General features: G+C 35.4%; 1 protein-coding gene across 5 annotated transcripts in view; it reads right to left on the minus strand.

Annotated features, from left to right (window-relative positions):
* LOC123708119 (GATA-binding factor C-like) overlaps positions 1–13,429 on the minus strand; it is an 81,224-nt gene that overhangs the window by 27,681 nt on the left and 40,114 nt on the right. For 3 of the 5 annotated variants that reach the window (XM_045658640.1, XM_045658636.1, XM_045658637.1), the window contains exon 4: positions 13,047–13,198. In XM_045658640.1, the coding sequence (XP_045514596.1) occupies positions 13,047–13,198 (152 nt within the window). The remainder of the gene's footprint in view (positions 1–13,046; positions 13,199–13,429) is intronic. The other 2 variants (XM_045658639.1, XM_045658638.1) reach the window with 1 other exon arrangement.

The following is a 13,429-nucleotide window of genomic DNA, read 5'->3' on the forward strand; positions in this document are numbered from 1 at the left end:
TTAAAAACACATAATTCATAAGTGTCAAGCTTTAGTAAATAATTATTCTAGTTGACTCGTTAATAGGGCAATCAATCAAACGTTATGCGTGATTACAAAAACAAAAGCAATTACATAAATGTATGCCTCATTAAGCATTTGTATATTATGGCAACGGAGTGATCCTAGAGGATATTGCGCAATTTCTTGATCGCATCGAACTTTTGCTAAAGATTATGGTTCAAGTTTCAAAATTGTCAATAAAATATTTGTTGAATTACAGTACATTTATCAGTCTTTGTCTTGTTTTCTTCTTTATATTGTTTAATAGTCTGTGTAAAAAAGGTTTTAACAGAAATAAAGGTTCTATGACCATATAAAATCCTTCGAAACCGTTTATGCACAATATTTCTAACAAAACTTAGTATAGCAGAATATTTCCTATCATAACTCGAACTCAAACTCAAAATAACTTTATTCATATAGATAACTAAGTACAGTTATGGACGTCAACAGAAAAGATGTTGAATTGCATCTAAATTTACATTTACTACCAGTTCGCAAGTCAAGGGCTTAAAGCGGGCAAGCAGAACTGGCAAGTAACTCTCCACAACTCTTTTTAATCGCCAAGTTTTGAGACATACAAATTGTTCAAATCAATCCCAAGGAATAGGATCATTAAGTATTCGTCAAGTTTATAAAAAAGCTTTATTGATTAATTTACGTTTAACGAGAGTTTTGAATTTATTCAGTGATTTAATTAGTGAGTAATTTCGCTTAGGAGTTTCTTGTAAAAAAAAAATAATTCCCGAGACAGTACTATACAACAGTTGAACAATATCACTACAGCTATTGTGTTGCCTTTAAATAAAGCTTTTGTTTCACAAAGCAGTTACTAGTGTCCTTAGATAGTGACAAATCGTCAGCCAGACGCAACATTTCTGTAATAATGGTCGTTTGACCACAGGAGACACGGAAGTAAATGGGAATGGCTCGGTGGCTTGTACGACCGCGCGTGGGATGGCTAACAGTCGGCTGGAGGGTTAACATTTAATAGATAGAAAACAATGATAGTGACGTGTTAATAGAGAGTATATCTATATATATCTTTATAAGACTTCAATTAATAAAGTACTTAGATTGAGATACAGCGCCGAGACCTTGTATGTCTAAAAAGCTTTTCCTTGGAATATATTTATTTCTTTACATTACAAACTTCATTTATTCAAGCAGACAATCGGTTTATATATTAAGATCAAGACTAAGGAATGCTATTCGTTAAAAACATTTTTAAATCAAATTCCTGAGTACATTTTTATAATCTTATAAAATTTATCTATAATTTCATATTATGTTAAACAACATCTATTGAATGTAGTGGAATTAATATTTATTATAAATTAAAGGTATCCAGAAGCCAGCATATGTCAGTATAAAATATTCAGTCTTATTAAATATTGTATGCAGCGGTAGTGTAATCATTAGTCAACGGGACACCCGACAATTTGACCAGCCCAGTACTTATGCACTGTCTATGTGTGGTACCTGTGATTTTGTATATGAAATACTTTGTTTAAACCTTTCACTGACTGTAACTTAAATCAGTCACTAAGTCAAGATTGTGCTAGCTGAATTTCACGGTTCTTTGTTAAGTTTGTCTGAAATTATCGCTGTCATAATATATTTTATTTTATAGATCAGTGGGCAAAGGGTAGGAGGCTTACCTGATATTTAGAGATACCACCGCCCATGGACACTCAATGCCAGAGGTATCGCTAGTGCATTGCCGGCCTTTTCAAAAAACAAAATTGTCCGGACCCGAGGGACTTTTTTTTATTATAGGTTTATGTGATAGTTACGGCTACTCTCACCTCAGTTATAAATTTAAATAGGACAACAGGACATCCTCGTCACTTGTGTTTCATTTAATAAAAAACGTAGTCAAAGAATCGTTTCTGGCATTAGAAATCGAAGTACAGACACACACTCATATAGGCATTTATAGGTAATAATTATGTAGTGGTAAACAGTGATTCGTAATGCATTTGGGAGAACAGTTGGCGCTGACGGGGTAATGACAGCGAGCGCTTCCCGTATGTTAATTGCTGAGGAAGTCAATAGACTGCGCTTGCCCCATTTTTGGCCCGTCACGTTGGCGTCTACGCTTCATAACGCTTAACGCTTAGTTTAACCGGGGTTTATTAAGCTGTTGATTAAATTTGTGTAAACCAACTTTGTCACAAACGTTACTTTAGTAGTTGCTTTTTTTTATATAACGGGCAGGATGTTGAGTGATCCTGCAGCACATTGTAGGCTTGCGACTCCTTAGTCGGGCTTTAAAGAATTTTTATTCTTTTCTTAATGAAATAAAAATTCTCTTACTTTAGAGTAAAAAACTTTAGAGTTAAATGATACAAAATCGTCCAGCTCTCAGATTTAAACGAGATATTTAATACATTAATGTATTTTCTTTATTATTTTAATTCTCTCGCTTTAAGATATGTGGAACCTACCCACAGAAGTTTTTCCTAATCAATTCGACTTAGGTAAGAAAAGATCAAACAAATTCTTAAGAGGCCACGCTCTTCCCAGCCTTCTGGCATTGAGTGTCCATGGGCGGTGGTATCTCTAAATATCAGGTGAGCCTCCTACCCTTTGCCCACTGATCTATAAAATAAAATATATTATGACAGCGATAATTTCAGATTAACTTAACAAAGAACCGTGAAATTCAGCTAGCACAATCTTGACTTAGTGACTGATTTAAGTTACGGTCAGTTTAAGACCTTTAAGGATTGATTTTAGACGTTTAAACAAAATATTTCATAAACAAAATCATTTGCAAAAAAATATTCTATACACTTTGCTAGCTTAAAGGCGTTTTGCTTTAGAACCTATATATCTTTTTTTCTTAAGAACAACGGGCGGTTTGAGAGTCAGTCAACTTGGCTCACTGCCTGTCAATCGGGAACCAGCTTAAGCCAGATTATAACGTAATACGGTAGTTTGGTGTCATTCAAATGATTGCTTAAAATTTAATTGCGTAAAAGGTTTTATCTGATACAAGACTCGTTTTTGTTTTAAGTAACATAGTTAAGATGTAAAACTGAAAACAATATTTAGAAACAGGATCAGGACGAAATTAAAGCGCATAATATTATATTAATAATCTAAAATACTTTTCGATACTATAAAATTGTTTGTAAAACCGTAAAATATTTTCTAATCTTAATGCGTAATGTGTGTATGAATATTTTGTTTTACTTTTATAAATATCTATTTTAAGATTATGTAAATAATTTTATTAACAATAAATCATATTTTCTTGATTTTATTCCCTTTGGAGTAAAGACTCTTGGGCCGGGGCCGCGGTATATAGTACCAGAGACGCCAGAGCTGGTTCAACAAATAATTATCCCAATACAGCGTGAAAATCCAACGCGTTACAGCTACACTGCCACAAGTACCAAACTTTTAAAAGGTATTAAATTTTCTATTTATCAATTTTCAATTATTTACTTGTAGGCTCAGAATTGTAAATACTGTATATTAGATATGTATGTGTGTGTATGTGAAATGTATTTGAATAACGTAACATAAAAAGCGTATGCGTTGACACGATTAACGTTAATTAAATATTAAAGTATAATTTATTTCGAGTTTCCTATTAACAATAATATAACCTTAAGTCTTTAATTAAAGCGTTAATAATTTTAATAAAACTAAAACTGTTCAATATCAAGCTCCGTTATAAAAAAAACAATGCAGCAATTTATTAGCGGGAATTTCTCCCGTAATTCCAAGGCGTGCAATTTAGGGCTCTAAATCAAAATCACGTCGCCCGTTGCTACCGATAAATAACGCGTCGAGCCGCGCGAACAGATTAGTGGTACACGGGTACATTGGTACAGAGCTCTCGTACTGTATTGAGTTATTACGGCCAGATTAATTGCGTTCCATTTTTAAATTTCACAACTCTACTTTGCAATGGAATTCGAATAGCTTTTAAATATTTCTTGACCTTCTTGAGACGTAAAACGTCTTTCTGTCAAATTATATTCACGACGACAGAAGAGAAAGTAAGAAAGCAAGTAAGAATGGAATCAAGGAATTGTTGAATGCTTCAGCGAACGATTCTCATCACTGAGATCGTGGGTTCGATCCGCATGTGCGTATTGAGCATTCGCTCGAACGGTGAAGGATCGCGAGGAAACCAGCTTGCCTTATACCCGAAAGTCGACGGGGTATGCCAGGCTCAGGAAGCTGATTATCTCCTAAACAGTTACAGAAATCTGAGGCCCATTACTAAAAAGGTTGTTGCGCCACTGATTTATTTTTATTTAAAAATGTATAGTTTTTGTACAAAATTCACATTTGCATAGTTATCCTATATTGACACTGTTCACTGTTTCAGTGTAGTAGTAATTCCGGTCCTCAATTGAGTACACGATGCGAGCAATCGATTTTCCTCGCTCGACGCGTGAAATCGACCATGCTATAGTCTACGGATCTTTGATTGACTATTATCTATAGCCGATATGATAAGTAGAAAGAGACAAAACACTAGACAAGAACAAAATTCTATTTGCACATATTACATCGAAAAATAATGCTTGACATATTTAAAATGATTAGTTAACGATTGATTTTAAAACTTCATTTAGCTTAGGCTTCATTTAGGTAGGATTTAGGTTATTCATTTTAGCAGTATAAAAATAATGATTTCTTTGTAAGCAGTAAAATGTAACCATAATATTTGTCAAGCACAAATTTATATTATGTCACAAAAATGTCAAGTCTATTTTGACAATAATCGTTGACATACAAATTTATGACACATACATTTCCAATATCCTGACAATAAATGTCAACTGGCGCCTTACGCAGGTAAACTAAACTTATAAAAAAGTTAGAAAAAGTTTAAAATTTATATAACCCGGCTACGGGGTCCAATCTTTCTTATATGTCAAATGAAAAAAAAATATTGCTAAAACAAGGAACGGTTACGATATCAATCAAGGCGTTGACAAAAGTGGAATTTGGGATCGTATGAAAAAAGGGTCGTTTATGGAAATGCAATAAAATATACTTTTATTTGTTTTAAAATTGATAGGTACGTTTCCCGAAGGGATTATTATGGAGAATATAAATTCCATTATACATTTACCAGCCTTGAAGAATGATTTCCTAATTAGGTTGCATTTTTTATTTATTTAATGTCTGATGTTAAGTGATCCTGACGCCGAATGGTTTGCAAATGCGTTGCCGGCCTTTTAAGAATTGAGACGCTCTTGTCTTTGGTAATCGAAAAAATCTGTTGCTTTAGTAACATTATAATCGTTCAAGTCTCATAATAATTTAGTAGCCAAATGCCGATTTAAGAGAAATTCTAGCTTTTAGCTAAACTCATATGGGGCACTGACAGTTCATGTCAAATGTCTTTAGTAGCAAATATAGATAAAAAGTTTATCTACTGGCCTATTTTTTACGTATAAATCCATACACCTGTAAGGACAGGTAAAAAGGTATAATAAAATTGTACGCCCCCCGTAGTGCGAGAAGACCCCGGTGTCACTCACTGTACATCACAACCATACATCTTGTGTCTTGGGAATGCCGGTACTGTGTAACTCCCAATAGCGACAGCGATTGCGATACCGATTTAAGTATTCGGTTTTTGTGCCGCGTAAAAATTGCAAAATCTATATAAATTTGAAAATCAAACATGTTAGTTTTGGTATAAAGTCCTTCTATAGAAACCACGGCACTTAGCTGTTACGAATGTACAAAAATTTGCCTTATTCTAGACTTTATTAATAACCTATAAAAATGTATTGAAATAGTTAATTTAATATACTAAATGAATATATTCTAATATAAATTACTTTTATCGTGTGATTTGCGCATAAGTCCGTATAACATTATCAAATACATTTAAAAATTGCCATTTTACAGCTCCTGAGATTATAAAATTGTCCCAAAACGCTAAAAATCGTCGTTAAGCGTAATAAAATTATTCTAAGAACCACTATACGACACAAGATATGTTTTTTTTAAATAATTTTGTTAAATATAATGTTTAATATTGTTTTATATTAGATCAACGGCTAGTTGCCTCCTTCAATTAATTATAAGGGCTAAGATCTACGCTAAACGGCTTTTGTAGAAGTCATGGCTTCGCAACGGAGTGAAAAGGTTTTGCAACTTTGGAAGAGTTGCTGCATCTGGCACAGGGCAAGACACGCTGGAACAGACTGACGGCCAACCTCCAGTAATGGAGAGGCACTATAAAAATAAGAATATTGTTCAGTTGAGATGAGATGATGTTGACAAATAGATCAGACGGTCTTGGACATCAGTTCCAAATTCACAATCATACCTTATAATATGTGTTTTATAATTGGGTCCGGCAATATCGACTTCCTTATATCTGAGTGTGTTCACAGAAGTGATATCTTATACTTCTATAGAGAAAGACAAATATAACGTCTGCCAACTTCCATTTTGTTCCCTTTGTAGAAGAGAGTCTTTGGCCATGGGTTTCAAGTGCACAGGTCCTAATTAAAGATTTAGGTTGGCTCCTGGTAGATAGTACCGGTGACCTCAGAGCTGGTGCTTTTCTCGCTCAACGGATAAGTATCACAGTATAGCGAGCAAATGCTGCCAGCGTTAAAGGTACTGCCACGGGGACTAAACTTTTTAAATTTGTTTTAATTTTCCTTTAATTAATTTTTAGTTTAATTTTAACTAAATATTGATTGTGAAACAATAAATTCGGTATAAGAGCTTGCTCCTAATCTATTACTTCAGATGCAAGAACATGCCACACAAAGCAAAGTTTATTATAAAATTAAACAGTATATAAATTGCTCGCGCAAAACGTGAATGACCTACACATGACTCGACGAAAAGACTCATTAAATGTCACTTTAATTCGTGCAAGTTAACTTAACTAGCTCTGGCTATAAAACCTCTATTTTCTTGCGTGTTCTGCTTATTAATTGGAGTTCATAAACGCTATTTTAACCTTAAATAAATACACGTCTTCTAATATTGATAAGGGAATGAATTTTAACGAATAAACTCGAAAACTATTTTTTTTTCAATAAAGAACTGGATAGACGTTTGGCTCCAATCCCATCTGATGTTAAGTGAGATATTTAAGGGCATGCCTGTCCAGGAGATGCCTGGTCAAACGCCGCTTTCATGAACCCATATCATACTGTCTAGGCAATGGCAAGGACTTCGCTATTTTAAAGGAACCAAATTGTGCAACGCGTCATCTGGGAATGCCAACTCGGATGAAACTTCAGCGTGCTTCTAGTTGAGCGTTATTTGTAAGGAAAGGACGGCCTCAGATTGTGTAGTTCCATGAAGCATTTCTTAAATCTATAGAAGACTGAAAGACAGGCAACTGAACGGCGATGTTGACCATCAAAAGTAGACTGCTGGAGCTAATCGAAAATTACGTCACTAGTAGAAAGCACAGAAACGGGAGCCGCATGTTAAGGAGTATATGAGAGTATTAGACAAATGGTAATCATATAAAAAAATTAATATTCCAATCAAAAATCAACGAGAAAGTCGTTTATAACTTGGACCGCAGAAGTCAGGATTTATTTGACGTGCGAGGTGATCGATGAGACTGAGTGGGTATACGGTCACTACTGGACATGTTAAATACACAAACATTATTTTTAATTAGCACTATATTGCTTCAAATACACGCACACAATATATAAGTAGCATGGAGTATAGAAACGTTACGAGGTCTTACACGCTATACAAGAGTAAGAAAGAGCTGCAAGGAATTAGGAAAAGCTCCAGTAATGTGATAGAATGGTGACCAGGTCTGTGACCACATGAGCGATGGGCGCCCAATGAAAGCAAATGGAGAAGATGGCCTTTTATAGGGAGCTGCTTTCAATAATATCATTAAAATAAGACCTATTTTATTATTATTGTAAATACTGTACTGTTGGAGCAGTTTTGGCTTAGTGGCTTCAGCGAGCGACTCTCATCACTAAGGTCGTAGGTACGATTCCCGTGCACCAGTGGACTTTGTCGTTGTGCGCGTTTTGCATTCGCTCGGCCGGTGAAAGAAAACATTCTGAGGAAACCGGCTGGCCTTAGAACCAGGAATTCGAAATCCTCCCTCAGGGCGAAGAGGCTAATAATCTAATCCACATTGACAAATCATGAAACAGAGCAGAAGTCTGAGGCCCAGACCAAACAAGGTTGTTAAGCCACTGACTTATTTTATTGTTTATACTGTGTAATTCACTGAGATTTACTGTAGTTAAAACAATTGGCTTAGAAGAATAGAATAAATTTATTACCGTTCATAGTTTAACGTATAAATCCAGGAAAATCTTTTCATTTGCTAAATGTATGAAACAAATAACTTTCCATATAAAAACAGTAAATATGTAATCCTTACGACACAATCAAAGCCAATGGGAAAGTTCGGAGGGCCATAAATCCGTGAGTGACGTCACTCCTCATATAAGGCAGACAGTGTGGGACCGATTTAAGCGTGAGCCCAAAGAATTCTTATTGTAATATTTATTTGGCACTTGTTGGGCCTTTGAATGCCAAATAGCCGAGTTCTATGGCCGCCTCGCCGAATTGCTCATGCAAACGACATACAACGATCACACTATGTGATAAAACTTAATATGGTCTAATAGTGACATTTATCGCAGAAAGATGGCGCTGATTTTATATGAATGGACGTAGATAATGGACAAACAGGTGGTTATTGATTGAGACATTAACAAACACATGTGCGCCATTAGTAACATTTTTCTTATGTACAATTACATAATTATGCAATAACTAACACGGGGTAGCTGGAAGTAGTATTTGTATGTGCAACACATGAATCTTCTTCTCCTAGTAGTCTTCATTACTGAAGGTCGTGCCTGTCTTGTCCTAACTGATACGTCGACTTGCTGTCTCCAAACCACTCTATTCTCAGAATATCATTAGGGATGTTGTGGAGGGAGGAATTAGGGGTCTAATTGTCTTAATTAGGTCAAACTAACGGGGAGGAGATCGATCCCAACTTCTCCTGCCATCACTCCTCCCTACCTTTACCAGTTTGTCGAGACTATTCAGTTCTCTCCTGGCAAAATAGCCGAAGTAGCTTAGCACTCGTTTGTAAATGATAGTGGACAGTCTTGTGGTGATCTTAGGTTGGTTGAGTATGGACTAACTGATGGTTCTTTTTCGCTCCGCTGCACGAATTGACCAGGAATCTGATCCGTAAAAAAATATGGAAAATCCTAACACATCAATAAAGTAAACTTAATCAAAATATTAGGAGATACCGTCGCCATGGTCTGCTTCTGACGTGTACTGCAAAGTTCGTTGAAAGCCATTAAAGCAATACGCTTCTTTCATGACGTATCTGATACTTCATCAGAGTGTGGAATTGGTTCGAATAAACCCAGAAACCCAGTTCCACATAGTGTTACGTGTTATTTTGAGGTGATAAGGGTGGAATAAATATAATATTTTGTCATATAAAAGATCCAAAATATAGGAGACAAAGCCACAATACAAAAACAGGTTAGCACGCGTTGCAGCCGCGCAGTAGTCGCAAACAGATTAAATATATAACCTGGCAACTCTCGTAACGTGTGTAATGTTTATAGCACTTCGGTACACGTCTGCACTGTTTTATTGTGCGCTTGCGGCGGAACATTAAAATTGAAAATATTGTTATAAGGTAACAGTAACCAGTTGGAAGACTCAAAGTAGCAAAAACAAAGATGAGATGTTCATAAGCATGGTTAAGGCGTCAAGAGCGTCTTGAATGGCTCTCCCGAAAAAAGTGGTTTGGTTAGGTTAGGTTTTTTTTTTTTTTTATAAAATAGGGGGCAAACGGGCAGGAGGCTCACCTGATGTTAAGTGATACCGCCGCCCATGGACACTCTCAATGCCAGAGGGCTCGCGAGTGCGTTGCCGGCCTTTTAAAAATTTGTACGCTCTTTTCTTGAAGGATAGGTAAGATGTACGTTAAATAGTCTGATAAAAACGAATGTATGACATAGCTCTCAATTTTGATTGGTTTTCTTGCTGCGAGAGACATGGCCCAAAGACCTTCCATTAGAATAAATTTAATTGAAATGTATAGCATCCGATTAAACCAAAAATAAATCTGGGTTTTTGTTAAATAGTCGTGAAACGGTTACAAAAATATTTTTTAGTTATACTTTTTAATTACCGCAGTGAAAAAAAAGCGTAGAGTTGTCATTAAAAAGAGCATTTAAGTCTCAAAACAATGTGCTCTACACCTTTTGTGTCCATAACTCAGTATAGTATTTTACTGAGGTGCGCAGCGCAGGGGCAAAAATCACTAAGTTCACATAAGTTTATGTGCATACATATATTCATACAAGCGCATTTGTCTTGGAACGTATTACATTTCATGTTGTGCAAAAATAAAAGTTTAAGGTCTTATATGTTGTCACATTCGTGATATGAAATTCATAATATAGAATCGGCCAAAGGTAATTTTTGCTAAATTAACTAAGGTTACTAAAATAATTTCAATGGCAACCTATTGTCGAGTTTGAATCAACACCGCTTCTGATGTAACAACTACGATGTTGGGCTTCGTCATTGTAACGAATTATGGTCTTTTGTCAGGAAGGCATTAATAAAATGAAAAACGCTACTTTGTCTACACAGGTCGTGTTAAAAACGTCTTTAATCTGCCATCTGTCAAATGTCTATAATCTCTGAAAGTATGGCTTGTTAAGATTCAGATTAAAGACAATCAGTAAGCAAACTACCGCTTTAAGTTTCAAAATCACAAATTGAAACATATTAATGAATTACGTAAGTATGTAATAATAAATTTTTATTGCATTATGCACTTTACTGTTCAAATTAACCCAAAATTATTGTTTAACTTGAAAAATTTACAGATGCCTATCTTAACTTGAACACTAAAAGTTTATCGTAAAATCTACAAAAACCTACACTTTTGCTACTGAACTGAACTTTTTATTTACACTTATATTTACATAAATACATTCAAGGATTTATTTTTAACAAATGATTCGGGAAGTATTGCACAATAATAACTTCATAAGGTTCTTTTAAAGCTGAACCTCATTGGACGGTTCCTGTATCATATCAATAATAGAGGTATTACTATATCAATCACACGCGTATAGCAATAGAATATATGTGAAATAATTAAATGCTATGAAACGAATGTAATGTAAAGGTTAAAGAGAGTGTATGCGTCTAGCAAATATTCTCGGGGCTTAACCCCGACCATTCACAAAGCTTCTTTATTAACTATAGTAATGTTGGCTTCAGCGTGCAACTCTCATCCCCAATGGACTTTCTTTCTATGTACGCATTTAACATTCGCTTGTGCGGTGAGGGAAAAAATCGTGAGAAAACCGTCTTGCCAACCCCAAAAAGTTGACGGGCACAGGAGGCTGATAACCTATGACAAGTGATAAGAAATGAGGTGCACACCTAAAAAGGTTGCAGAGCCACTGATTTTATTTTTTTACCGAAATGATTACGAACACAATCAAAAACGCTATTTGCAAACTTCAGTGTTATATAACCGATAGTAATTACTATGACACGTATAGCTGAAAGCGCACTTACTGCCATATTTTCTTGGGCTTTTATCGTTTGGGCGATAGAAAGCTCTGATATATAATTTCCTAACAATACATTATTGTCATTACAGTAGTAAGATTACTAACCTTAGGCAATCAAATTGACAATGCTAATATTTGTAAATTGTGTCAAGTTCGTGCGAGTAACATTTCACTTAAATTGAAGTTAATTCCGTAATTCATTGTTGTAGTTTTTTAAATTCATTGTCCAATTATTTCGTTTACTTTGAAGAAGGTCTCTGTTTCTTAATGGATTAGCTTAATTACTCCGTTCTACTTTTGCTTTTAATGTTGTGTAAGTTTTGATTAATTAAGTTTTAGACTATTTTAAGTAATATTAACAATAGAAGATGTCGTTAGAGTTTTTTTTTTGATAATCTGTGGCAACTGTAAAAAATTACAGATTAAAAATGCAATCACTAACATCGCAGCCTATGAGTAATTATCCTAAATTGCTTTCCTGTACCTTTGTAAATGATTAAAGTATGTACCTCGCTATGCGCATTGTCTCATAATTTCCCACAATGAAAAATAAAAGTGAGAATTCAATCTCCTGCATTAACGGTATCCACACTACAGTGATTTTTAGTATAACTACCAGCGTATCCGGGTTTAAAAACCATGACAGACGAAAACATTCCAAAAATGCAAATCAACGTTTGGTAAGAAAGAGTCTAAAGTCGTTTAACATCCGTTGCGATTATATCATGTTTGGACATTACGTAATTTAGCCAACAAAAGACTAGAAATGCGAGGTATTTTATGTTCGCGGTAAGGGCATTATGGTAAATTGTACAATTGCTGGCACGGGCCAGTCGTTAGGCGAACATGCCGACCGGCAACGTGACGTCAAATGTCGCTTTGTTTCAGTTTTATGCGTACCCGAGCTAAGATTAAACGCTAGAGATTTATGGCGGTCATAGAGCAAGTTTTTGGGACGAGCTTTCGTCGAAACGCTCAGGTTTCTTAAGAGGCCAATTTGTGGCGCAGCTTTATGTCATGTCGTGCATGCCCCGCCTTTTTATTACTGCCCCTTAACTGTAAACAACACCCATTCTGACCGTCTTGGATATTAAACTTATATATTCTTTTGTCTAATAAAGTATGAGGTTTATGGACTGTTTAAAGGGTGCCCGAAACGTTGAGATTTGACGACGCGATAACATCTCTGAAGCGAGCTCTTGGAATTCTTACAAAGAAATTAGACCACAAACGTTATTGTCAACTTTAAATTTAATTTAAGTAGCTATTATTTTTGTATTTAAAGCTTGGGTTCGTAAGAGTTGGTATTTTACACCTAAATGGATGACATCGACTGTGATACAACACAGCGTACACACGTAGTTTTTGGTTTGACCAACTTGAAAAATCGAATGGTCACATAAGCATAAAACAAATTGGTCGGATTCTTACACTCACCAATCTTCGTTTGGGCTTGATGAGGGGTCGATTTTGTCCGTTCATCTTGTAGTAAAGTCCACAGGCGTTGCATAGGTAATGCCCGGTACCATCTCGTCTCCACAGTGGAGTGCTTGTCGCTCCACAGTTGACGCACTCCCGGCCCTCTGTTGTGGATAAAACTGCATTAGTATTTGATAAAATTATTAAAGAATGCTACAACATGTTTTATAGTGAGACAGACGTGTGAATTGTTGAAAGTATTGATTTGAAGAGCGATATAAAACTGTTTGAATTTTCTCATTTTCTTCGTGTCTGATAGTGTGTAATTTTTACCTGTTTCCTGGCAGGCTGGGGAAGACGAGAGAAAAATCACATTCAGAAACAATCACAATATG

Source organism: Pieris brassicae, chromosome 4, assembly GCF_905147105.1.
Source record: "Pieris brassicae chromosome 4, ilPieBrab1.1, whole genome shotgun sequence".
NCBI classification, from domain to species: domain Eukaryota; kingdom Metazoa; phylum Arthropoda; class Insecta; order Lepidoptera; family Pieridae; genus Pieris; species Pieris brassicae.